The 27376-nt window shown below is 46.6% G+C and overlaps 3 protein-coding genes and 1 pseudogene across 7 annotated transcripts in view; 1 reads left to right on the forward strand and 3 right to left on the reverse strand.

The window, feature by feature from the left end:
- Positions 1 to 527: 527 nt before the first annotated feature.
- SDR39U1 (short chain dehydrogenase/reductase family 39U member 1) lies at positions 528 to 3982 on the reverse strand. Of its 4 annotated transcripts, none has more exons than XM_055088373.1 (6): positions 3904 to 3982; positions 3474 to 3580; positions 3297 to 3379; positions 2800 to 2921; positions 1888 to 2031; positions 528 to 1613 (listed from the first exon to the last, which is right to left on the reverse strand). In XM_055088373.1, exons 1-6 carry the CDS (start codon positions 3965 to 3967, stop codon positions 1201 to 1203), a joined length of 933 nt encoding a protein of 310 aa, XP_054944348.1. In that variant the 5' UTR covers positions 3968 to 3982; the 3' UTR covers positions 528 to 1200. The 4 variants fall into 4 exon arrangements, with proteins under 4 accessions (XP_054944348.1, XP_007130088.1, XP_028351454.1 ...); XM_007130026.4 differs by having other exon boundaries at positions 3876 to 3965; XM_028495653.2 differs by lacking the exons at positions 3297 to 3379; positions 3904 to 3982 and having other exon boundaries at positions 3474 to 3649.
- Positions 3983 to 15578: 11596 nt separating this feature from the next.
- CMA1 (chymase 1) lies at positions 15579 to 18514 on the reverse strand. The gene is made up of 5 exons (XM_007130027.4): positions 18457 to 18514; positions 17691 to 17841; positions 16818 to 16953; positions 16344 to 16598; positions 15579 to 15878 (listed from the first exon to the last, which is right to left on the reverse strand). The coding sequence occupies exons 1-5, from the start codon at positions 18512 to 18514 to the stop codon at positions 15735 to 15737; spliced, it is 744 nt and encodes a 247-aa protein (XP_007130089.2). The 3' UTR covers positions 15579 to 15734.
- Positions 18515 to 18720: 206 nt separating this feature from the next.
- The window catches only part of LOC102984870 (cathepsin G-like), a 47173-nt gene continuing 38517 nt past the window's right edge, over positions 18721 to 27376 (forward strand). For both annotated transcript variants that reach the window (XM_028495655.2, XM_028495654.2), the window contains exon 1: positions 18721 to 18806. The gene's annotated coding sequence lies outside the window, so the exon portion shown is untranslated. The remainder of the gene's footprint in view (positions 18807 to 27376) is intronic.
- LOC102976612 (ras-related protein Rap-1b-like) lies at positions 22575 to 23629 on the reverse strand (annotated as a pseudogene).

Below are 27376 nucleotides of genomic sequence, written 5' to 3' on the forward strand. Positions count from 1 at the left end.
CATGTGGAGCTGAATGATGATGGAGAGGGTCCTAGGGTCCCAGTGGCTTTGCCCCTCCCCGTTGGTGAGGTCCACCACTACACTGCGCTGAGCTGAGCTGGGCTGGGGGCAGGCGAGTTGGAGAGGCTAGTCGGGGTGGTAACAGTGATTCAAAGACAACCCACAGTCCCCTCAGAAGAAAGGAGATTGGTTAATATGGTCTGAATTGGGGGCTAGGGGAACTGCTTCTGGTCAAACTGTGGCAGAAACCAGGGTCGCTAAAAAGGGAGAGGCTCCTTGAGGAATACTTGGGACTCTTTTTCCCTGAAAGGATTGAGTTTGTAACTTTTGATAGGTTCCTTGTACCTTTCACTTTCAATGCTGGTGGGTATGCAGTGGGCTCGAGGTATCTTCTGCCCTCTTGTGCTAGGGATCCTGGTTGACTGAAGTGGCCCCAGTCAGATGAGAGGCAAGTCCTTATCTTTTGACAGCCCTAAGCTTTGCACCGCTTTGTCCTGCTGCAGCCTGATGAACTGGGGCCAGTGTGTGATTGCTTTATCAGTTCACTGCTGTTCAGTGACAGACTGAAGGCTGTCCTGGACTTGGACCTTGTCCCTTCCTCTGCTGGCATCCTAATGGCACTGCGTGAAACAAGTATGCAGGGTGACCACAGAGCCCACTGGAAATGGATCACCATTCTTCTTGCCTCTACCTTTGTCATAACCTCGTGCCTCAAATTCGTTGCCAGCTCTTTTGGCAATGGCGGGACCAAGAAGGGAGATGTTGCACATTATAACTTTCAAAACCCCATGTAAAGTAAAGGGTCTTCTAGGATGGCACTCCTTGAAATAAATTTCAGAACCCAGGCCAAAGAGATGAGCTGAAGCTAGTGAGATAATTTATTGCCTAAACTGCGGAACATTCTCTACACAGCAAAAAGGAGAAATGGGCCAGGAACAGGACATGCAGGGAAACCTAACTTGGGAATTTATTTAGGAGCAGTTGAAGAGGTTAAGGTCCCAACTTGATGAGACTGCAACCTTGAAACAGCGGACAGTCTCTCAGTTAAATAAGGTGAGGCAACAGGACAATGAGAAAGCGGACTCCCTAAGAACCAGATGGTTTCAGGTTTCAAGCAGAGGAGAACCTGAGCTCATAGTTTCTCTTTAGGAAGCCCCCGCTGAGGGACAGGCCTCAGGCCCTTCCTTGAGCCTCCCCCACCTAGGCTATGACTTCCTTCAAGGCGGCCCCCAGCTCTGGGAAGGAATACTGGTAGCCAGCAGCCAGTGTCCGCCTTGGGACCACCTTCTGGCCCTCCAGCAGCATGACGGCACGTTCTCGCCCAAAGACAGCTTGTACCACAGTGCTGGGGAGAGGGATGAAGGCTGGGCGGCCCAGGGCTGCGCCCAAGGCCCGGGCAAACTCAGCGTTGGTAGTGGAGGAGGCTGGAGCCACTCCGTTCAGGACCCCTTGCACGTGGCTTGCTTCAAGGGCGTGGGCTAGGATTCCCGCCAAGTCTCTGATGTGAATCCAGGGGAAGAACTGGTGGCCTGAGCCGATGGGGCCCCCCAGGCCCAGGCGGAAGGGCAGCAGCATGTGACCAATGGCACCGCCTCCACGGCCCAGCACAACCCCTAGAGCAGGCAAGGAGGACGGTACAGGAAGGCCCCTCAGCCTCCAGGCAGTCCCACTGTTCCTCCCTGCTTCCCCTTCCTCACCTTTTCCCCATGCTGACTTTGCTCTGTGGCAGGCAAGGAGTGTGGCTCTTTGGGATGTCCCGCCCTCCCACCTGTAGGTTAGCTAGAAGTGGAGGCATCCTCTGTAAGCCCAGCTCCCCTTATCCCCCCACCCTCCCAGCCCAGAGAAGACATTCCAACCCTGTCTGATACCCAGGCCCCTGGTTCTCACCGGAGCGCACCACCACTTGGCGTGTAGAATCTCCAGGAAGCCTCGCTGCAGCTTCCCATTTGGTTACAAGTTTGGAGAAAAAGTCAAAATTCCCTCCTGGGCTGTCCTCATCGTACTCGGCAGTCAGGCTGGGCTGGTAGTAAGCTGCCGGTGGAACAGCACTTGTTTGCTCTGCGTGTCCTTGGTCCTGTCTGGCCCTTTGCAGTCAAGGCTCCCCTTGGCCTCACCCTCCTTGGCCCTTGGGATCTCCCCATGGGAACTCAGAGCCATGGATATTTTCCCCTTGATCTCCATGAGCTGACCTGTTCCGGCCCTGGAGTCATTCTTATCTTTCGTTATGGGGCTAAGCTGAGGTGTTAGAGTGAGAAGCTAAGAACAAAGACTTGGGTGCCAGACTGAGTTTTAATCTCAGCTCCACCATTTATTAACTCTGTGACTAAAGGCAAATTACATAACCTCTCTGTGCAGAATTTTTGCGTCTTTAAAATGGGAATAATAGTACCTACCGTATAGGTTTCTCGTAAGGATTAAATGTAATATGTGCAAATCACTTAGAATAGTGGCATGTGTGTGTGTGTGTGTATATATATATTTATTTATTTATTTATTTGGTCCCAAAGGTAAAATACAAGAATCAAGAATTCTGTTCCTAAAGAACTGTGCTATAAGAAATAAGGGACCTGGAAGTAGGTGGGACTTTCCCTGGCACTGGGAGCAGTGCCACACCCCTCACTTTCTCTGAGGTCCCCATTTCTCAGTGAAAGTACACAAAAGTCAGGAGAAATATGCATGGAATGAGGGCCTAGGTAGTTCCCGTGCTTGGAAAAGACCAGCACTCTGGGGCCTGAGCTGCCCCTCACTGTGCTTCCTCCTTTCCCTGGCTAGTCTAAGTGTTGGTGGTGTGGGACATACCTACACCTGTGACTAAGACCCAGGCCTGGGGGGATTGTGGGGCCTTGGCAATGGCTCTAGCCAGCATTTGGGTGGTCTCCACGCGGCTGCTGAGAACCTCTTTTTGGAAGGCTTCATTCCACCTGCAGATGAAACAGGGGAAATAAAATGCCACTAAATACATGTACATACCCTTCCTTTCCTCTCTTTCCCTGGGGCCCATCCATATCCGTTTCTAATAAAACCCTGCATTGCAGCTTAGAGGAATGGTCCATCTCTTCTGTAGAAGGAAAAGGTACATCTACTTTGGGCGTCCTGAGTGGGGAGTAAGGTCCACCAGCTGAGCGGGAAGAAGGGCAAGTGGGGGTGGAGGAGTGGGGGTGGGGGAATGAGCATTCCGGGATATTGGCTGAGTTCTCAATCTGGCAGTCCCATTCTCCACAGCCCACAGGTTCTCCTCAGAGTCGGCCATCTCCTCTCTCCTCTCTGAAGGATGTCAGCTTCAGCGACCGGCTGACCTGCGGAGAGGGTTGAGGATGTTCTCTCCCGCCAGATTGACGGCGGCATCGCAGCGGGGCAGCCCCGACGTAGCCAGCTCATCCTGTTGGAGAAAGCACACAGTGCCCGCGAGCCCTCGCCCTGCGCCACCAAACTAGGCCCCCCCCACCCCCCATACTTCCAGAATTTGGACATACCCACGTGATCCGACCGGGCCCTGGCTTTCGGGAGACCAACGTCACTTTGTGGCCCCTGGCCTTCAGCAGCTGGGTTAGGGCTGTCCCAATGAAGCCTGTTCCGCCACCTGATCAGAAAGTGAGAGGTGTTTATCCTCCCGGGGGCGCCTTCCGTCCCCACGTGGCCCCCTCTTCCGGTGCCCTCCCATCCGATGCCAGACTTCTCCCCTCCTCGCCCCCTCCCCGCGATGCAGAGGTGACACAGGTCACAGAGCTTAGCGAGATTCGGCTTCTAGGGCTCTGAGGCCAAGGCCAGGTTGCCTGTGCCCTCTCTCAGAAACGGCCTCCTAGCCCTCAATTTCTGGCTATGTTTGCTTTGTATAAACCGGCCCCCTCCCACTCCCCCTTCCTGCCCTCCCTTACCCACAAGAACCCTCATAGCGACCAGGACCTAATGCGCCTGCGCAAGATTTAGAGCCCACTTCCTCTAGGACGACTGCAGTCTTTCTGCGCATGCGTCTTTCGGGAAGCACCCTCCGCTTGTGGGGCGGGCAGGACTGGGCGTGGCCCTGCCTGGCGACCCGGAAGAATTCGTAATGAAGGCTGTATATTTCACTGCAATGAGAGGCGGGGATCTTGGCAAGGAGGCCTGGGTGTGGGGAAATAGACTGAGGGGGCGGGGAAAGAAGGGGAGGAGGCGGAGGAGGGAAGCTTTTAGTGTAGAAAAAAAGCTTTGACCTAAAGCCGGAAGCTGCTCAGTCCTCCGAATTCTGGCTGTCTCTTCAGTTTGGTGGATATGTTGTACAAGAGAATCCGTCCAGAGGTACAATGGATTTCTCTCTACCCGGCCTATTATTTCACCTTTTCTTCTCCCTGTTCCGGCTCCTTCCTGTCGGCATTTAAACGTTCTCAAGTTCCCCTCGACTTAAAATAACCCTTCTCCAGCCCTCTTCCTCCGCTAATGTCCTATCTTTCTCTTCATCTTCATAGCCAAACTTCTTAAAAGAGTGGCGTCCCTTTTCTACTTCTACTTCACATCCGTCTGGCTTTGCCTTTATCATTCATTGCCCCTCTCGCCAATATCACTAATTTCCCACGTGTCACCAAAACTAATGCCTAGTTGTCAGTCGTTTTTCTTGACCTCTGTATCACTGGACACTTGCTGACTCCTCCCTCCCTTTGGAAATGCTCTTTTCTCGGCCTCAAGGAAAGCCACACTCTCTTCTGGGTCTTTCGCCCAGCTTTATTCAGTCTGTGTTGCTTGCTCCACCTCCTCTAAGGTCTTACAATGTTGGTATTCCTCAAAGCTGGGTCCTACGGATCTTCCTTTCTTCCCATTGTGCACTTTCTCCCAAGAATCTGCCTCGGTGAATTCGGTTACCAGTTTTTTCAAAGAAGACTTCCCGAATCACCTATGAACTATAGGAGAGCCTCAGAGCTCCTGAATCCTATAAAAACTTCCCACTGGATATATCTTCTTGGATATCTAAAACCCTTTTGATTTTACTTAACTAAATATCTCCCAGATCCATCTATTTCTATCTCTGCCACCGTGACTCTTCTTCAAGTTATTATCCTCTTTGGTCTATTTTCTGCAATAGTCTCTTTAGTAGATTTCTGCTTCTGTATGTTTTTTTCTCTCCAAACTGTTCCACACACTGCAAATGGAATGATCTTTTAAGAAGTATGTGGGGGAATTCCCTGGTGGTCCAGTGGTTAAGACTCTGTGCTCCCAATGCAGGAGGCCTGGGTTTGATCCCTGGTTAGGGAACTAGATCCCACATGCATGCTGCAACTAAGAGTTAGCATGCCGCAAATAAAGAATCTGCATGCTGCTACTAAAGATCCCGCATGCCGCAACGAAGATACTGCACACAGCAACCAAGATCCCACATGCCGCAGCTAAGACCCAGCACAGCCAAATAAATAAATATTTAAAAAATATATATATAAAAAAAAATATGTGGGAGGAACACTTTGTGGCATATGTATCCTGAAACACTCCCATTACAAATGGATGTGCTGGATAGAATTGAACACATCTTCACTTAAATGCGTTGTCGAGTTAGCTAGAAAATAAAAGAACTCTCCAGAGACCAAAAACAAAGTGTGCTTTGGGACTGAGGCTATCTTGTGCGTTGTCAGGCAGTCTTTGTAACCCAGAGGCCTGGTTGACAGGAGACAATACCTGGGACAGTGTGGGGGTGGGGAGCTGTGGGGAGAGGGGGAGGAGAGTCTGCTAAATCAGATGCCTTTAGACCACAGATTCAGGAGGGTGGAGGTCCATCAGTGTCCTCATGGAAGTGAGGTGGGAATCCCTTCCAGAGCTTTGTGCCCCTTGTAAGAGGGGACATACATAGGGACAGCGCTCTGATCCCAGCAGCCACTCCTCCTCCCCTGGGAGGCTGATGGAGAGCAGGTTTGTAATGCCTTAGAGTCTTTTTACTCTGGGGTTCTGGAGATGGGTGGGTCAGCTTCTCCCTCCTCCTCAGCCTCTCCTTTGACAACTGATGTAGTTAAGTTAAACCATTCGCAGATCTCAAAAGTCCATCTGACACTTTGGCAGTTAAAACGTTCAAATCCGAGCCAGACAACAAGACCTGAGAAATTTCTGTCTGCACATCTGGGTATAGGGGCAAGTGCAGCTGGTGCCGTTCAGGAAGACAAGGGTCCCTCTTGAGTCTGTAGCAATCACAAGGACTTCTTTCATTGAAATGGGACAGTTTCCCCCACATCTGCTTCCTGAAACAGCAAAAGGAGTTGAGCACAGTCCCTCTGGGTGGTCAGGCCATCACTGTGGGGTGGGACAGGAAGCCAGGACTCAGGGAGGGATCTTCCTCTCAGCATGGGCTGGGGCAGGGCAGGATGAGGGGTTTGCTGGCAAGTCTACACCTTCCCCCATGCCAGCTCTGTGTGAATGCCCCCTGCTTCATTTTGCTTGGGCAGATGTTTACAAACTCTCTCAGGCTCTGGCATGTAATTTGTTAAATGCTATTCACATCATCATTTCACATAGTTTCTAACTAAAGTATGATAAGACCAACCAACCAATCAACCAATCAACCAAGATCCTAACATGGAGACCCAACAGATAAAGGAGCCTAGAACCCCTCTGGTCCCCCTTTTTAACTTAGTCTCCTTAGACCCCAGAGTTTGTGGAGATAGAAGTGAAACCAAGCAACTCAGATTGGGACTTGAACCAACGTGCCAGAACTCGAACCTGGCCAAAACCTAGATTGGGACTTGAACCCATAGACTTTTTTTTTTTTAATTAATTAATTATTTTTTATTTATTTTATTTTTGGCTGCGTTGGGTCTTCATTGCTGTGGGCGGGCTTTCTCTAGTTGCAGTGAGCGGGGGCTACTTTTCATCACGGTGTGCGGGCTTCTCATTGCGGTGGCTTCTCTTCTTGTGGAGCATGGGCTCTAGGCTCCCAGGCTTCAGTAGTTGTGGCGCGCGGGCTCAATAGTTGTGGCTCGGGCTCTAGAGCGCAGGCTCAGTAGTTGTGGTGCACGGGCTTAGTTGCTCCGCGGCATGTGGGATCTTCCCGGACCAGGGCTCGAACCTGTGTTCCCTGCATTGGCAGGCGGATTCTTAACCACTGTCCCACCAGGGAAGTCCCAGTTGCATTGTAGTTTAAATTTGTATTTTCCTGATTACTAATAAGGTTGGGTGCCTTTCGTATGTTTATTGGCCATCTGGATATCTTATTTTGTGAATTTCCTGTTCAAGTCTCTTGTCAGTGTTTCTTTAGGGTTGTCTTATTTTTTTTCTTATTGATTGACAGGCATTATGTATAAATTCTGCATGTGAGCCCTTTGTTGGCATATGTGCTGTAAGGATCTTCCTCCACTGGGTGGCTTGCCTTTTCACTCTCTTAAAGATGTCTTTTGATGAGAAGTCCTTCTTGTAATCCAATTTATCAAATCGTTTTTCCTTTAAGACAGTAATTCTCAACTGGGGGTGAATTTCAGATAAAATACAGGACCTCTAGTTAAATCTGAATATCAGATAAACAATGAAAAAATTTAATTATTTCCCAGGAAATTTTTGGGACACACACTATTTTTGTTGTTGTTGTTGAATCTGAGATTCAATTCTAACTGTGTGTTCTGTCCCCCCACACCAAACATGGCAACATTTCCCCCAGGGGACATTTGGCAATGTTCTGGAGACATTTTTCGTTGTCATAACTGGGGCAGTGGTGGTGGTGCTACTGGCATCAGTGGGTAGAGGCCAGGGATGCTTTTAAACATCCTACAGTGCACGGGATATTCTCCCACAACAAAAATTTATCCTGTTCAAAATATCAATAGTGCAAGGTTGAGAAACTTGTTTTAAGGTTAGTGATTTTTGTGTGCCTTGAAGAAATCTTTCTAAACCCCAAGGTGATAAAGATACTCCTGTCATATTGTCTAGAAGTTTTATTATTTTACTTTTAATGTGTGGGACACCTGGAACTGATGTTTGTGTGTGTGTGTGAGATACGGGTCAAATTTCATTTTTCCCCATGGATATTCAGTTGACCCAGCAATATGCACTGAAATGAGTGTCCTTTCCCACTGCCCTGTATTTCCTCCTTTGCCATAAACCAAGTGTCCATGGATGAATGTGTCTTTTTCTGGACTCCGTTCTGTTTCATTGCTCTAATTGATTGTCTTTGCGTCAACATCACATTGTACTAATTATAGTAGATTTAATAAATCTTGATTTCTGTGGGTATCTTAGTTTGGGTTTTCCCAGAAACAGACCCTGATAACAAAGACTTGAGTGCAAGTAATTTATTTGTGATGTGATTCCTGGAAGGGGTGTGGCTTTAGGACTGTCAAACAAAGACGTGAGAGACAGAACAGGCCGAAGGACTCAATGCAAGGTTCTCTCAGGGATTGGGTGCAGACAGGAAAAAGGCCCTATTCTCCACTCACCTCTTCAGATCCACCCTCCTCCCTGCTCTGTTACCCACCTTTTGCTTCATTTGTATCATTTTTTTTTAGATTCCACATATAAGCTGTATCATATATATTTGTCTTTCTCTGTCTGACTTACTTCACTTAGTATGATAATCTCTAGATCCATCCATGTTGCTGCAAATGGCATTATTTCATTCTTTTTAATGGCTGAATAATATTCCATTGTATATAAGTACCACAACTTCTTTATCCATTCCTCTGTCGATGGACATTGCTTCCATGTCTTGGCTATTGTAAACAGCACTGCAATGAACATTGGGGTGCATGTATCCTTTTGAACCATGTTTGCAAAAAGCAGATTTTAGTTCGAGAACTTTCTAATCTGAATGGTCGGAAAGTGGAGTAGCCACCTTGCTTGGTGATCACCAGATGAGGATGAGGGAGGAGGATTTAAGCGTTTGGTTAGAGTGGCGGGTGGGTAAGTTAAGTTCCTTTGAGTGAATTTTCTAGTTCCTAAGAAGATCAGTGACAGAGAGAATAGAACCTTGGTTAAGGGTCAGAAACTTTGTATGACTGTAGAAGTCCTTTTACCTTTCTGGGTTCTAATTACACAATTAGGACTTTGGATTAGGTGATAGCAATGATAGCTAACTTATATTGAGCTCTTCTGTGTTTTAAGCAGAATATTGGTTCATTTAATGCTAACAACAACTGTATGAGATAGGAACTATAATTACCTGTATTTCAGACATGAAGAAACCGAGGCGTAAAGACATTAAGTGTTTTGCCTATGGTCGGCCCATAGCTACTAAGTGATAGAGCTGGGATTTGAACCTAGGCAGTCAGTTCCAGAGCTGCCATGCTTAACCACTAAACCATACAGCTTTTCAGCGATAAGTCTTAGTGTTCCAGCTCTAATCATACTGTGATTTTGGGGTTAAACGAAATAATATTTGTGAACTTTGCATTATTCTATGCAATTGACACAACTTCACATCTTGTATTTTTTTCAAAATGAGATTATTACATAAATCAGGCAAAGCCTCATAGACTGTGAGCTCTGATAGGGCAGGCACTGAACCTGTCTTATTTACTCTCGTCTCCCTGTGCCTGGGACACTGTAGGTGCACAGCACAATTTGTTTATGGATTGAGGGCAGGGCCATGGCAGAGAGGCACATTTTTGCTCAAAAGGTGGCCAGCTGGGGGAGTCCTAGCCCCAAGTCCGGGGCAGGCTGAAGGAAGTCAAGGCTGCCTAGTGACTGGACTTCCAGTGGGCTCTGAGTCCAGCGGGAGGCTGGGCTGGATGTGAAGGGTTGGGCTGCTTTTGAGAAGAGGCCCTGTCTAAATCAGGGGTCTGATCCCCTCTCAGCCAGGGTAGGGGACATTGCCCTACTAGTGCCCTACTTCCTCTCTCCTCTGTGCCTCCCCACAAGTGCTGGGCATTGTTGAGGTCACACAGACTTGGGCTTGTAGGGTGAGTGCCAGTGCTTCCCTTGGGACCTGGGCTGGACTCTGATGCACCTGGGGACCTTGAGGACTGCCTGCCCAGCCCTGCCTGGCACTGAGCCTCCTCTTCCTTGGCTAAGGGCTGACATTTTTTTTTTTTTGGTCACGGATAGAGAAACTTTATTCAATATTTTATAACAATCACAATGACAACAATCAGTAATAATAACAGTAACAACCACAATAATGACGCCTAACAACATTGATGATGCTCAATATAATGATGATAATCATCAAAATAATATATTATAATTTGATATTATAATAGCAATACTTATAGGCAGATAGGCCAATCACACATTCCTCTGTGAGTGAATGACCAAGTGCCCTTATTGAGACTCATGGGTTGGTTTGGCGTCCGAATCATGGTTTTTCACCTTGAATTGGGTTCTGTGAAGACAAAGGCCAAGCAGCCGAAGGAAAAAAGCGGGAGGAAAGGAAAAAAGCAGGAGGAAAGGAAAAGCACTGTAAGTTGAGTGTTGAGCAAGGCGGGGACTCCTGGGACGACACAGGAGGTGAAGCCTGGCAGGGAGAGGAGACCAGGTCAAACAAAACCTGCCTGCTTGCACCTCCCCATCCTCTGCCCTGAGCTTGGACATCTGGCTCTCCAAGCCAGGTGGTGCTGGCCTCCCTGGAAGAAGGTGGGACAACCCCCCACCCCTCCCAGGTTGACTTCCGTGGAGGCGTAAGGTAGCCTTCCAGCCGCTCTTGGTTTGCAGCTCTGTTGGCTGCTGACGGCACCGCCTACAGCAATCATTACCTGCGTCTCTTCTGGTGATGCACAGAAATGTCTTCCCACCAGATCTAAAATGGGAACCAGGTAACCTTGCAGTGCCTGGTATGCCTGTCCTTCTATCACCATCCACCCAACGTACAAGCTCTTTGGTTGTCTCCCACGCTGTCTTGCCTGCTGCTCAGTGGTGCCATCTGCCGGACATGTACCCCTTCGCAGCCCTCTGCATTTGGAATGCTCTATTCCCCAGTAAATAGCTACTCGACACCCGTCTTTTGCGTGTTTTATTATTATCAAATATGCACGCAGATAGTTAAATCGTTAAGTGATTCTGCAAGAACGTTTATGAAAATACTAGCCCCATTCCCCACTTTTGATTTTTCCCCACACCAAAGGCTGTCATCCTGGGATCTGTCTTCACTTCTTGGTTTATTCTCTTGTGTTGGTGGAGCACATCCTCCAGTGCTGAGAAAGGGGGCTGGGAAGTAAAATATTTGAAAATGTTTTAATTTTATGCTGACGCAAACTTCTGTCATTCAGGTGTTGAATTTCCTAGACTGGTGCTCCAATTTTCTTTTTACTTCTCTAGTTTTTGTCAGTCTTTTTTTTTTTGCTCTAATATCTGGGAGATTTCCTTAGGTTTATCCACCAATTCTCTGTATCAGGCTGGATGGCGAGGGCGCCACGGTAACCAGGGGAATGATGGGAGGCAGAGAGGGAGGGAGACAGCTCCCATTGCCTTAGGTGAAGGCTCACCTCTGGGTGGAGGTACACTGTTTAGCCTCCTCACTTCTTTTTTAAAAATTTAATTAATTTTTTGGCTGCGCCTCGCGGCACGTGGATCTTAGTTCCCTGGCCAGGGATTGAACCCACGCCCCCTGCAGTGGAAGCGTGGAGTCTTAACCACTGGACTGCCAGGGAAACCCCTAGCCTCCTCACTTCTGTCCCTGCCTTTTTGGTAGAACCCAGGGAAGCTGTCTGCTTTGGACTGTAATTGTGTAGTGTTTGTGCTGGGCAGGTCCTAGACTGTTCTTTTCCATGGCATGGGGAAATCCTCTTATATTTGGGCTAATTCTCCTGCAGATGTTGTAAAGTTTTCCTTCCTCTTATCAAACCTCAGCATCTGACAGCTGGAGCCATGACTTTCTCTGCCTCTCTGAATCAAATCTGCACTGGTGGTTGATCTTGTCTTTTCTGGGTGAGCTGGTTGAAGAGATCAGTGTGGCATCAACAGCTTTTTTCACTCTCTGTGTCCAAGAAGAGCTTCTTATTTTCTGGGCTCATGGCCCGGGGCAGACCCAGACACTGCCTTCAGGGCATCCTTAAAGTTCTCGCATAGGTGGTTCCTCCCAGCCCAGCCTCCGGACAATCCTGAGGAAGTCTACCCTGCCCCATCTTCTTTTCTGGACAGCATGGCACTGTGTCCTGTGGTTTCCCTGCTCCCTGGGGACTGTGCTGTGTATGGGAGTAACAGGGGATAAGATCATTCGCTGAGCATCCAAGCAGTTTCAGAAAGCACTTTTGTTTCTCTGCATTTTTCATGGTTTTGGTCATTTGTAAAAATATAGAAATAATTTTAAAGAGAATGGATAAGCCATTTATTTAATTATAATTCTGACACAATTATCTCCATTTTTGAAGAATTCTGTCCAGTTTTCTCCCAAAATGTACAGTATTCCACACTGTTGCAGTCAAAGTGAATGTACATTTTTGAATATTCTGCTTTCTTCAGTTCACATTGTATTGCATTTCTAACTAGATTTGGAGTTAGGACTCCCAAGCTCTGAGGCAGGAGCAAGTGGGAGATGTTGGCAGTCCCTCGGTGTGGGAGGCTATGGAGGCAGGAGAGTTACTTCAGAAGGAGGAGCCAGGCAGGAAGGCCTGTCCTCCTGTCCTCTATAAATTACAGTGAAGTCTGTTTGATGATCCCAGAACTGTGGCCCGGCATTCACCGTAGGCTCTTGTCAGGTATCCTGGGACTGGAGGGCTTCTGCGCTGGTTTCCCAGTCCTGGTTCCAGCGGTAGGTGGTGATAAGCATCAAGTATGTGGCAAAGAATGTTAAGAAAAGCTTTTGTTGGGAGGCTTGGCTTAATTTCAAAAATTCTGCCTAGAATTCTCTAGAAATTTGGGGTCACTCTGGTGTTAGTGACAGGCTGGATTTCAGGTGCACTCAGAGTTGGCTCTAGGGCCAGGTTTGGCTGAAGCCTAAGCATCCCTTTCCTGGGTTGGAGATATCCTACCCTGTACTGGCCTCTCATTCATTGGCCTGATACCTTTCATTTACTGTGGATGACTTAATTAGACCTGAGATTCCGGAGACCTGCAGGCCCATGATGCTTCCCACTTTGTCCTAAGGCCCTGGGCTCAGGAGAGCTCTCTGGTTTTTTTGTCACAAACATGATTTTGGTGTAGATAAGAGGGTGTAAGGGATAGAGACTGCCAGAAGCCATGGGACTGACGATCACCTTTAGGGACACTTCTGATGAATCGATATTGGCTTATCTGTGACCTGGCCTGGTTTGGGTAGGTGTGGGGATGGTGGAAGAGATGGAAGGAAAGGAGAAGGTGGACGAAAAGTTAGAAAAGGAGAAGGAGAATGAGAGAGGGCACTCACTTCCATACAGCATGGCTCTTTTAGTTACTGCAGCTTTCACTGGAGCTACATGGAGTGAGTAAAGTTAAAAGCCATGTTGCTGTGAGTCTGAATTTTTGGGAAGAAAATGCTTTCACCAAGGGAGGTGGTAAAAGCTCCATGAACCAGAAGTTGTGACTATCACCTGGCCATTTTGGGCTCCTCATATCAGTGGACCAGCAGGCAAAGAAAGGAGGTACTATACTGGCTGGAGTAATTGACCATGATGCCTATGAGAAGCTAGGGTTGTTGCTGTACAAAGGGCGAAGAGAAGAGTATGACTTGAACCCAAGGGATTCGCTGGGGACATCCCTTGTACTTTAGTGCTCAGTGATCATTACAAATGGGCAACAGCAACTAGTCAAACCTGTCAAATATAAGGCAACTAAAGACTCAGCCCCCTCAGGGTTAGAGGTCTGGGTAACCCCAGCAGACATATAACCCAGGCCAACTCAAGTGTTGGCCAAAGGGGAGGGAAATCTAGAATGGGTGGTAGAGGAGTGAGATGAGAAATATCAATTAAGGCCCAGGAGCAGCTGCAGCACAGGACCCTGTAGCTTGATTTGCCAACCCTCTTTAAGTCTTTTTAGGAGACTGTGATTGGCTATTAAACTGAAGGTTTGAACTTGTACCTTCTCTCTCAGGAAAGAAGGATGGGCATCTTGGTCTCAGGCAAGATCCGGATACTGTAAGAAGGTGCAAGTGGATTTGGGTGGCATAGGGAAGGCTTCATCAGGACCATTTTATCCACTACCTCTGATCAGCTCAATCAGCTGTACTTCCCGGCTCACACCATTCCCATGGGTATAAATCCCTGGCCACCACTACCTTTGCTAAAGACAAACGAACGTCCATGCAAGGCACTAATTGACAAGGAGAGACCACCATGCCTGTGCACTGACTCAAGGGATCCCATGAAGGCTTAGCTTCTTTAGCCACATCCTGGAGATGGGCTGAGTGATGCGATCTGGAAGTGCAAGGGTATTTACCCCCCACAGAGCAAACCTTGACCAACGGGAGAATGAATGGGTGTATGTGCTTATGCACAGGTAGGTCCATGTATGGTACTGAGTCAGCAATAGTTAGAATACCAGGGGTTTGGAGCCAGCATATAAAGGAAATAAAGATAGTTATTAATCCTAGCCTCTAGAGTAACCACCATAATTATTTTGATGTTAATTTCTTCTAGTTTTCTTTCTATGCATACATACAATATATAATTACAAAAATTGAGATTCTACTACAGGGAGCTATTTATGTTGCTTTTAAAAAGCATTCTATTACATTGCATTTTCCTACATGATTCAATGTTTTGAAATAAATTTTTAATAACTTCAAAATATTCAATCATATGAATTTATTATTTAAACTTTGTTCCATGGCTGGGAATCTAGTTTTTCTACCACTGAAAATGCTGAGATTAAAATTTTTATTCATAAACTTTTGTGTATATCTCTGATTCTTTATTAAAGATGAATTTCTGGAAAGAGTTCACTTAATTGAAGGGAATCACCATGCCCTCAGAAGCGAGGAGTGGTATCAGCCACAGGCTCCTGTTGTGTCTGTCCCTGTCCCGTCCTTTTTCCCTCCTCTGGCCAGTCCCTCAACTGGCAAGAGTTGGAGGCCAAGCAGGCTCTAGGCCTTCATCTTCCTGCTGGTTACGGAGCAGTCATTTGTGGCTGTCGTTCGTGCAGAACTTGTGATGCTGTCCCTCCTCTTATCTGTTCCATGTATTTGTTTTGCAGAAGTGAGTGACAGATGATCTCTGCGTCTCAGATCAAAGCTCCACAGATGGTAGATGTTTTCTTATCGAGGTGGACTGTGAGGAGGGTCCAACGCTTTGCCAAATGCATCTAAACTGGGGGTTCTCAACGGAGGGTGATTCCTGCCCAGCTCCCTCACCCCTCCCTGACCGCACCCCCCAGGGGACATATAGCAAAGCCTGGAGATGGTTTTGATTCATAAGTTGGTTGAGACGAGACTGTTGCTACTGACGTCTAGTGGGGAGAGGTCAGGGATGCTCTAAACATCCTACAATTCAAAATGTTCTTAGTGATTCTGAATATCCCTAAAGATAAATCAGAGTTGGTGTTGAGTTGACGATGAAGGCAAGGAAGGATCTGGTGTAGTTTCTTCTTTATGTTGGAAATACGGGTCCTGCCTCTCCAGAGAATCCCTTTCTCTTCTTTCTTTCCCTATTTTTCTTCACCGTTTCCTCTCCGTCTCTGTCTGTCTCACACACACATCACACACCCACCCCTTTCATGGCTTATGGAATGCCTGACGCTGAGAGGAGAGAGCAGCAGAGAGAGGAGACACACACTCAGGTCTGGAAGCGGGGATTTACTGGGAATTCTGTGATCTGGAGGAGCCTTCCTGAGGCTTAGGGATGTGGTGGGACTTGAGCAGGAACCAGAGGCAGATCCAGAGTGAGTAGCACAGAGAACCTGCTCGGGTCCAGTTCCAGATTTCCCTTCAGGCTGGCCCAGGTTCTAGGTTAATTCTCTTTCAGGACCTTATTGATCCAGGGCCGGTAATGGGAGATCCGGGTGAAGATGGCATGGGGCTTTGCATCCGACTGTCCATAGGCGACAATGTCCTGGGCCACCCCAGTGCAGAGAAGAGGGCCCCCTGAGTCTCCCTGTGGGACAGAGAGGGAAAGGGAGAGAAAGAGAGGAAAGGTGAGCCAGGGAACCACCCACTCCTCCCCATGGTCCCAACTCGGAGTTGGTCAGACCTATTGGGTTAGCCAAAAAGTTCGTTCAGATTTTTCCATAACATCTGGAAAAACCCGAACGAACTTTTTGGCCAACCCAATAGCATCAGCGGCAGGAACCCTGGTTCCTCATGAGGTTCTTTGTCTCTGTCTGATGCTGCTTCTTGCTTTCCTTCCTGGCACCCCATGACCCTGTGTAGCAGCCTGGGAGGGATAGTCAGAGACTGCATGGGGCCACGGGAGGATGATCAGCACAGGGACAGTTCCAGCTCCTCAGTCCTGTGATCTCAAACTTTGTCACTGGCTGACACTCTTCTGACTCCACCTCCTTCCAGGAGATGTCCGGACCCTGAACAGTGATTGTGGAGAAGACCCTAGTCTGAGGATCACCTTAAATGCAGATTTTGTCTTCTGGGGGTTGCCCACGCACAGCGGGAGGTTGTGGTCAAAAGTAGTGAAGTGTCTGCAGGCCTGGGGCTCCATGAGTCTCAGCTTCACCTCTAGCAGAGTGTTGGAGCCCGGCTCCTGAACATTTGTACTTCCCCAGCCAGCCATCCGGCACATTCTCCCGGGTGGGATGAAGTTGAATTGGGGTGGAAGGGGGAGTGTCCCCACGGCCAGGGTCAGGTTGGCTTTCCCCTTCAGCTGTGAAGGAAACGAGGGCTGTCAGAGCTAGAAATGGGCTTGGGGGCAACTGGAGGCAATCAGGGAGGGACAGGGCAAGTTGCTTCACATTACAGCCACTTCCAAGGGGGGAGTTGAGGGTCGCTGTCCAGAGGCAGGTTGGGGAAATGTCAGGGCAATGGAACCTGAAGGAGAAGCCCTGGAGAACAGGAAGTGGAGAAGGGGAAGAAGAATTTCCACCTTCAGTAACTTGATGTCATGGCGAACAGTAGAGTCATTGCATTTTGGGTGAGGGAACTGTTTTACGACTTCAATCTCCTGCCATGTGCCTTCTTTCTTTTTTATGTTATGGGCTCCAAGGGTGACCATTATAGACCTTTGTGAGGGAGAAGGACAAGGTAAAACAGTGACAGTGTGATTTTCTCCTGAGATATGCCCATTCTGAGAAAAGGGGACGGAGTCTCTCCCAGGGTCAATGGTTTCTTCCCAGCCCCCTTTATCTGGGCCACTTGTGGTATTGGAGGGGCTCAGGTTTTACTCAGGGAAGAGCTTTCCCAGGGAACAGAGACAATTTCCAAGACCCTTGACACTTGCTGGGGACTGAGCGGGCCGTGGAGGACCCAGGGAACAGGATTGGCGTTTCCTAATCAGGCCCAGCCCTTTGGAGCCAGAGGTGTCAGAGGGAAGGGGGAAGTGCTGGTGTCTCAGGTGGACACTGTTCTCTGTCTCCCACGGAAAGGATGGGTTCAGGTCCCTGGGAACTGAAGGCCAGTGTTCCTGAAAAGGACATAGAGGAAGTGGCCCAGAGAACTGGGTGGGACCCTGAAGAGTGAGTCCATATCTCATGTGCTGGGGTCGGGGAGAGGGAGCTACTTTTAGAAGAGGGGTGCTGGGATGGGGTCTCCTTTCCTTTGAGGGGAGCTGAGCTCACAGTGACTGAGTGTCATGGGACCTATTCAATTATGAGACCGATTTCCTTAAGCCCAAGTCTTGCCTCTCCTTAAAGAGACCCAGACCCAGGAGCTCCCCCTCAGGCCCCCCAGGGGGTGTCCCTGGTTGCCCCTCTGGCTGTTTATCTCCCATTTGGAGATAAACAGGACCCTGTTGTCTCACTTTCCTGCACAGTGAGCAGCCGTCAGGACAAAGTCCCTTCTTATCAGGAAACCAACACAAGCCACCAGCATATCCTGGGGAGTGACAATTCCCAGGTGGGCCATGTAGGGGCGGGAGTGTGGCTTGCTCTCTGTGCCCCCGATGATGTCCCCTGGAACAGAGAACCCCAGGGCTTGAACACAGAGAATGCACAAGCTGGGTTAAAGTTGGGAGAGGCTTCTTTCAAATGCATCCTCCTCCTGTGATCTGCCCATCCTCCCTCTCTGGTGGCTCTGGTACCTGCTCTTCTTCCTCCAGGCACAGCAGCCAGCTCGGCCTCAGATGCCATGCCGTCGTGTTTCACCTCGGATTTCCCCCGCTCCCATTCTGCACCTGCTCGACTCTCCTCTGTCACCGTGCAGGACAAGCTCTCCAGGTTCCTGTCTCAACCGTCTCCATACCCCGTGAGTGCTCACAGATCGGCCAAATTACAAGGCCAGAAGGTGGAGGCAACACAGGACTTTAAGCACAGTGTCACACGTTATATAAAGAGAAGACACCCTCTTCATCCTGCCTGCTCTGGGCTTTCCTCCGATCAAAGTGGGGCTCCTCGTGCCTGGGAACTGCCACAGTCTGCAGAGAATGGGTGGCCACAGCCCCAGTGGAAACTTCACTCTGGGCTCTTGGGGAGAGATCTGGGGTTCTGTTTAAGAGTCAGCTACTTTCAGACTAAAATCTTATTTAATCTTGATGCTGCAGCTTCCAGATGGAATGACCCAACACTCACCTGCTTCAGCTCTGGAGCAGAGGAGGAAGAGCAGCAGGGAGAGAGGAAGATGATGCATCTTCGCGGAGAGGCTGTCCAGGACAGGTGCCTCTTCTATTTTCCAGTCTTGGGTTTATAACTCCCAGCAAGTGAAGGCAGGGCAGGGCTGGTAACCACAGGAACTGCATGGTCACTTTTTCTTCCCTCATTCTGAGCTGGTTATCTTTCTAATCAGAAGTTTCCCCGGAGATGCCCTCTGTTTTGCTGGAGACAAGGTTGAGTCCTGAACTCCTAGTCCTGGCTTCAGGGATGAGTTCTCAAGCCTGCTGCCTCGTCTGTGGTGGGAGATGGAAGGATCATGTCTTTCCCAGGTAGGGAAGCTCATTAAAGCCCCATCAGAGACATGGGTGGGGGAAAGTCTTTACACCGCGCATTCAGAAAGCACATGCGCTTTTATGGCCATGAGCCACAGTAGGAAATACATTTTGCAAAACGACCCAATGCATATACTATATTTATGTGTGAGTACATGAACATAAACTTACACACATGTGAATGAGTCAAGAGTTTCAGGAAACAGTATTTATCCTTATGTGCAATGCTCTCCATTAGTTTCCACTCCATTCCATTCCACTCCATAGTAAAACATAAGCTGCACCCCACTTAAAGGATGATTACCTGCAATTTGAAAAAATATTGATGTGGATCTCTCTCTTCCTCCAAATCAAAACTTCACTGGAAGAAGAGAATGATCCAAGAAGATTAGATGCGGGAAGTGATCAAACCCTACAGCTGGACTTTACATACCTTATCACAAGAGCAAAGGGGATTGGAATTAGCATTTTTTGAGAGAGTATGCATATCATTCATTGTCATAATCTTAGATATTTTATTATTTTCATAATAACCCTGTGAAGTAGGTAGTATTATCTCAATTTTATGAATCTGTCTATCAAGGCTTACGGTTCAGAGTCAGACTTTCCTCATTTCAAATGAAGGGCCCTTTCTGTTCTACCACCAAAGACAAATAGAGAAATAGAGTCCTGCTAATGGGAATGTAGATATAGAAGGATGGTTTGCTCCTGCGGTGCTGGGGTTTCCTACTCTCACATTAGGAATCAAGCTTGTTTGATTGAAATAGAATATACACAGATGTCAGTATCTGAGGTTTGACTCTTTTTTTCCCCACCACAACCTTGGGAATTACCATTACTGTCACTTTACAAATGTAGAATTGAGAGTCAGACACATTAACATGATCCATATCACACAACGTGTAGCTCTCATAACTGGGTTTCAAGCACATCTGTTGTTTTCCCCAGACTTCGAGAAGCAGGGAGTCCAGGGAAGAGTGGGATAACTTGGTGGAGTATCATTTCTCTTGGAAATTTATAGGGTATTCAGTTCAGAAATGGGGAAGCACAGGGGATAAATACTTTCCCCAAATTATTCTATCATGCCCTTGGTCTCATCTTGGGCTTGTGACTGAGGTGATCCATTCCTTAGTATGTACTGGTTGGGTGCTCTGTTGCCCTCAGCTCTGACCATCTCCAGAGTACAACATTTACACATATTCCCAATGTCTGAGGAGTCTCTGCACCAATTCTTTCACTCTCTAGAGTTGCCAGATAAAATGAAGAGTGCCAGTTGAATTTATATTTCAAATGAAGAAGAAATCATTTTTCAGCACACGTATATCCCAATATTGAATGGGACATACTTATACTAAAATAAACTGTTGTCTCTCTAATATTCGACTTTAATTGTGGGTCCTGTATTCTTATTTGCTGAAGCTGTCAATATTACTCTGGCATCAGCAGAACAGAGGAGAATCTGGATGTGGAGAAGATCTGTTCTGTGGCCATGCACCCCATAGACCAAAAAGCGGAGGTGTAAACAAATGAAGGGTTCCTGTTTTTCACTCATGCAATTAGAAATTGAGAGGTAGGTAGTCCAGGCCTAGTCAGATAGCTTCATAGCATCATTAAGGTTCAGGTCCACCTATACTCAAGTTTTGTTTCACCTGCACTGGCTGAGGGCAAGGGAATGGAGAAGATATAGCTTCAGAAATGAAGTCTGCACTATTCGCCCGTATCTTCTTCCTGCTCTGTCCTGGTTGTTTTTGCATACTTTAGCAGATTTCCTTTTTCTCTCTCCTCTGTCGTCCTTCTGCTATTTTATATGTGGTATGTTGTTGGTGGTGAACTTTACATTTAGTCTATGGTTTAGGGATATCAGTTTGGGAGTGTGACTAAGTTAGAGGTGGAATGGCTATCACTTGGAGATCCTGAACTTGGAGTTGACAGTGGTAACTTATGAGACTGGGTCATTTCAGCTCTAAGGAGAGTTAAGCCTCATTTTCTTTTGTACCAAAGATAGTGAAAATTATGTTCAATGGGAGAATTTTTGTTTTTAGGAGGATTAGGTATGAAAAAATAGTGCACATTCATGTCGGGCAGCCAGTGATGGATTGTAGTGGACATTTACCATGTACGTGGTGGATCCTTAGTGTCTTTTGAACACCTTTCCTGTATTAGAGGAATTCCCAGTTATGATTCTTGCCTTCCTAAGGTAGAATCCACAGCCTCCTTCCTCAGATTCTTTTGCATCTAGGGCCCAATCATGTGACCGAGACTCTGCCAATCAGATGAATGGGTATAAAATTTGATTTAGAAGGGGGTAACATGAGGTAGGAGACATCGTGTGGGATTAACTTTTTGAGTGAGGGTGAGTGGTAGAAAGTCTGGCTTGGGGGGAAGAATTAGTTGTGGTTCAGTTGTCTGGTGTTTCCTACAATGCCTGGGTCAAGCCAACAGTCCTGTGATGGAGTTGGGACGTTGTTTCTGGCTAGGTAGCCTCCAGATCCAATTCTACAACATCTTAGGAAGCAGATATTGACTCTATAGAAGGGAGACTTTACTAATAATGAATTGTTACAACATGAATGTGTGGTCAGGGGAGGTAATTTCCCCATTGATGGAGATATTCAAGTAGAGGTTGGATGGAGTCTTGTTTAAGATTCACACTTAGTGGAAAGGAAAGAGTGGACTTGATGTAAAAGCAACGGCATTTTAATTATGGCAGCGATTCTTCAGCTATTAAATGCAGAGGGATCATCCCTTCTCTAAATTCCTGAAACATTTATTATCTGTGCTGTTATTCACTTTGACATTTAAGTCATGAGGCTGGCTTTGCAGTTAGATGGGGTGAGCTTGAATCTTGCTTCTGCCACTTAACAATCTACTGACCTTAGGAGAGTTCCTTAGGTTCTCAGCCTTAGTTACTGCATCTGTAAAATACGAAGAATGATATGAAGCAGGTTTTTTTTTTTTTTTTGAGAATTAAATGTGGTGCTAAATATAAAATGCCACATGGTTGGTCCTTAATAAATGCTGGTTTGTTCTTTTAATGGTGTCGTACCTTGTGCTGCCGTATAACCTTTTGATGCATATACGATGGATATGTCCTCAGTGAGGTTATATATTTATTTGTGCAAAGAATAAATATTATACTTCATTTGAATTCCCCTAAACACTTTACAGATTAGTCAGATTTACAGACTTCAGTTATGGTATGTCTTGCACAGCATCTTGTTTCTATTCATTCAACTTCAGGCTGCCAGGTTGTTTCTTAACCTTGTTCATTGAGTAATGGCTTACCTTTTTAAATTGAGCACATGTCTTAAAAGTGGTTTTACCCTTAATTTGCCACGTAGGGATTTAACACCTATAAAGTTTCATGTGTGTTGAAGTCTCTTTTAAGAAATACAACGCATAAAGGAAAATTGGCAGAGGCTTGTGCCACCTTGCATTAGATTGAGACAGCAGTGCAGTGGAGCAGGAAAAGCTCATGGGCCACCTTTTCCTGAAGCGGACTGGAGCTCACTCTGTGCTTTCCCTTACAATAAGCTCTGTATGCTTCTGTAGTTGATGTTTCCAAATGAGTTTGTTTTCCTAAATTTAAAGTCTAAATTTAACAGCTTACATTCAACATCTGTAAAGTAATTTGCAAGGATATAAGCTGATTCGTTTTACTATGTTCTTTTTTTTTCCCCTTGGACTTTCTTTTATTAGGCTAAAATAGTGGTGCTTTTAGGATTTACATTATTGTACTCTCCAATACAAAGTATGCAGTGTGTTAAAGTATACAGTACACCATTTTCATACATGTACAACATTGGTGGATGAAAAATGTCTCTTAGCAGTAATACTGGATTGTAGCCTCTGGTTTTATCAGCTGCATACTCTAGGACTATTATATAAGTAAAAATCTCTCTTGTGTTACTGGAAAGTGATTAGAATGTGCAAACTGATGTAGTAGCTTTCATCCACCTCTTAAAGGGTGCCACCACAGAAAGTCCATTTAAGATGTTGGTAGGTTTGACAAAGTTGGAATGCTGGCACTGTTGAAATGAGCAACAGTTCTTCAGACCTGGCTCAGAGCTACGATGCATTTAGTATATTAAAGCATCTCACATGACGACTTTTTGCGGGCCTTCCCAGGCACTGGAGTTTTTCTGTTAATTTGCCGCACTAGGTCATAAAAGATCTCATTAACATTTATTTTTGATTTTGCAGAGGATTCTAAGAATGCACAGTTGTTCCATTGTCTTGCTAAATTTTGACCTTGTTCCTTTCCTACAACTCTTTCATCTTCCAAGTCACACTTATTACCAACCAGAATCATTGGAACATCATCAGTGTCTTTAACTCAAAGAATCTGTTCTCTCAGATCTTGTAAATCATTAAATGTGGGCTGTGCTGTGATGGAATCAACTCATGCAAAGCCTTGTCCGTTTTTCAATCCCTCATTGCTATAAATTGTTCCGTTCCTGCAGTATCCAAGATTTCAAGCATACACTCTTGTGCATCTACTTCAACTTGCTTTCTATAAGAATCTTCTATCGTAGGATCATATTTTTCAACAAAAATTCCTTGAACAAATTGTACAGTCAGAGCAGATTTTCCAACTCTTTCTGAGCCAAGAACGACTAGCTTATACTCACACACGGTGCAAACTTGTAAAATCTAGTACCTCTCGCGCTGTCACCGAGTCCCCTCAGCCAGCGTCACCTCGCGCTCCCTCCGGGTCGCTGCTACCAGCCCCACGGCAGTCCTGCCGCTACCCGCTGGCGCCGCTCCGGCTTGCTTACACGGCTGACTCTGGGCGAGGTTTGGCGGTGTCGCCTTGACATCAAGCGTTCAGCCTCGGGGCGCGCGGGTGCGCCCGTTTTACTATATTCTTGCTTTAACTCCTAACACACTAGTTCCTTTTAGAATTCCTGCACTCTGCACATTTTTTTTTTAAAGTAGACAGAGTATCCACGAGAATGATGAATAGAGAGGTCCTCTGAGATGACCCCAAGTTTTGGATCGGGAGGAAGATATGTCATGGTTGTGTGTCCTTATTTCTGTCCCAGCCTCTTCAGCAAGAAACCCCCAAATCATGCTTTTTTGGAGTTTCTTTCTGATATTTCTCTTTTCCATTCACCGTTCCTGCCATAGGCTCTTATTTGAGGAGGGAAAGTCGGAGGGTGCCCCTTCTCATGAGTTTGGGCAAAGATCTTTTACCTGGACAGTTTCTCCTATAGACTCTGTGATGCTACCACTCCCTTAATGTTCTCACCATCAGTCAGATAGGCCCACTTCATGGGCCATCACCTTCTGCATCTCAAAATTAACACTGTAGCTATGATGATCTTATCTTTTTTGCATGGGCTCTAGGGGAGACTGGTGAGGCAACAACTGTTACTTCCAATCCAGGAATCCACATGATTTTAAAAAATCTATGGTTGTTGCCAGTGGTAGAATCAGCACTTTCAGGTTCAGTGCTGCTCATCACAGTCTACACCCCTGCTTTTCGTGGGCCAAACTATCAGGGAATAGTTCCTGGATTGGGAGAAACTTGTCTTCTAGATGGTCCTAGAATGGCCTGTTATTCTCCTTCTACTGGGATTGTTGTACTATGTTGAGGCCTTATAAGGGTGTCTCCTTTGTCAAGTCATTTCTCTACATCCTACATTCTTGGTTGCAAGGATATTCTTTTGTTTCTAGAATGGCAAATGCTGCCCAGCTGCAGATATGATTTTGGTAAGGCAGTTGGGAAAGTGTGAAGGGGCAAGGTATGTGAGACTAATGAGACAGATAGTGTACATTTTCCACAGTCAAAGGGTCGGGCCAACCCTCCAGGTGTCATTTCGGGATTTTTTCAGTAGAGCTCTGTCTAACCACATTTGGGGAAGGGTAGAGGGAGGAAATCAGGACCACGGACAGCGTTAATGCTCCTTTTCCTGGGGACCAAAGCCAGGTTGTTCAGAGAGGAGAGAAGATGAATGGGTTGGCATCTGGAGGAGGTGTGGTGGGTGGTCAGGGAGAGATGTATACATAAACTTGTATCTCAATTGTATATTACTGTGAATTACCGCTAGGAAAATCTCTCTCTGAATCTCTCTCTCTCCCCCTCTTCCTTTCTTTCTTCCTCTCTCTTTTACTCTCCCTCTCTCTCCTTCCTTCCATTACTTCCTTTCTCCATCCTCAACCTGAAGTTCTTTTACACAAGGGTTGAGTGTAGGGAGATGTGACTATAAAAGAATAGCATTAGGGAGTCTGGGGAGGTGATGAGACTTGAGTATTTCAATATTGGTGGCGGTTACATGAATCTATATGTGTGTTAAAATTCATAGCACTGTATACCAAAAGAAGTCATGGTGATTTAAAAATAAAAAATTTCTTACCATAGTTCACTGTCGCCACTGTTCCTTAGATGAGGAAACTGGGCTTAAAGAGGCAGAAAGAAAATGAGAGAGCATGGATTCAAACACAGGCTCATCTAATTTTAAAGTTCAAAATCTTTGCACTCTTTTTTTGGGGGGGGGCTGTGTTGGGTCTTTGTTGCTGCATGCGGGCTTTCTCTAGTTGCGGCGAGCGGGGGCTACTCTTGGTTGCAGTGCTTTGCACTCTTTTTTTGGGGGGGGGCTGTGTTGGATCTTTGTTGCTGCATGCGGGCTTTCTCTAGTAGCGGGGGCTACTCTTGGTTGCAGTGCACGGGCTTCTCATTGCGGTGGTTTCTCTTGTTGCGGAGCACAGGCTCTAGGCGCGCGGGCTTCAGTAGTTGCAGCACGTGGGCTTCTGTAGTTGCGGCATGTGGGCTCAGTAGTTGCGGCACGCAGGCTCAGTAGTTGTGGTGCATGGGCTCAGCAGTTGTGGCTCGTGGGCTCTAGAGCGCAGGCTCAGTAGTTGTGGCACACGGGCTTAGTTGCTCCATGGCATGTGGGGTCTTCCTGGACCAGGGATAGAACCTGTGTCCCCTGCATTGGCAGGTGGATTCTTAACCACTGTGCCACCAGGGAAGTCCAAAATCTTGGCACTCTTGATTGCTGCATGCCTTGAATATTCAAATGAATAGTCCAGAAAGCATAGGCAGGATCTGTTATCCGTCACTATAGTTTTGCCTTTTTGGGAATGCCATATAAATGGAATCATACAATGTGTGACTGACTGAGGCTGGCTTCTTAAACTCAACATAATGCCTTTGAGGTTCATCCAAGTTGTTGCATGAGCAATAGTTTGCTTCTGTTTATTGCTGAGTAGTATTGCATTGTATGCATGCGTCACAGGTTGTTTATCCATTCACCTGTTGAAAGACATTTGGTTTGTTTCCAGATTTTTATAATTATGAATAGAGCTGCTATTAACATTTGTGTACAGGTTTTAGCATGAACTTAAGTTTTCATTTCTAGAAGGTAAACATCTAGGGGTAGGATTCTAGGTCGTATAATAAGTGTATGTTTAATTTTGTAAGAAACTGCTAAACTATTTTCTAAAGTGACTGTATTTTGCATTTCCCCCAGCAATGTATGAGAGTTCTAGTTGGTCGGCATCCATGCAAGCCCTTGGTACTTTTGGTACTTTTATTTTTAGCCATTCTAATAGATGTGTAGTAGTAGTTCATTGTATTTTTAATTTGCATTCTCCTAATGACTAATGAAGTTGACATCTTTTCATGTGCTTATTTTCCACCTGTAAATCCTCTTTGGTGAAGTGTCTATGTCTTTTGTCCATATTTTAATGGAGTTGGGTTTGTCAGTACTTAATATATTCTGGATACAAGTAATTTGTCAGCTTTGTGATTTATAAATTACACCCAGGGGTCTTTCCTGACTCACTCTGAGGCAAGTTTCCAGCAGGGTGGCAGTTCCTTACAGGGAAAGGTCTTAGAGATGGAGCAGCCCATGGGGTGGGCTCAGGAGCAGGGAGCAGTGGATTATGAGGACAAGGCAAGAGTAAAGTCCTGGGCCTGTTATTCTAATTACAGTAAAAAAAATTTTTTTGTCTCAAGCAAACTGGAGTTACACCCTATAAATATGGTTTTAATGACCTCTTCACCCCACTCATTATAGATCTTTCCTTGATGATATTTGAATGGCAAAGCTTTTTATGAATTTTTTTTGTTTGTTTGTTTTTGTTTTTGTTTTTTGTTTTTCGGTATGCGGGCCTCTCACTGTTGTGGCCTCTTCCGTTGCGGAGCACAGGTTCTGGACACGCAGGCTCAGCGGCCACAGCTTACGGGCCCAGCCGCTCCGCGGCACGTGGGATCTTCCCGGACCGGGGCACGAACCCGTGTCCCCTGCCTCGGCAGGCGGACTCCCAACCACTGCGCCACCGGGGAAGCCCGATTTTTATGAATTTAAAGCCTACTCAATATGAATCACTTATTAAAATAAATAGCAGTTTTTGGAGAAAACCTTAAATTCCCAAAACTCTGCCTTGACCCCCGTATAAGACTCCAAAAGTCACTATAACAAAGTACCACAAACGAGATGACTTAAAACAACAGAAATTTATCCTCCCACAGTTCTGGCGGCTAGTCTGAGATCAAGGTGTTGGCAGGATTGGTTCCTCTGAGGGCTGTGAGGAAGAGTCTGTCCCACACCTCTCCCGTA

The sequence above is a fragment of the Physeter macrocephalus genome, chromosome 11, assembly GCF_002837175.3.
Source record: "Physeter macrocephalus isolate SW-GA chromosome 11, ASM283717v5, whole genome shotgun sequence".
NCBI classification, from domain to species: Eukaryota; Metazoa; Chordata; class Mammalia; order Artiodactyla; family Physeteridae; genus Physeter; species Physeter macrocephalus.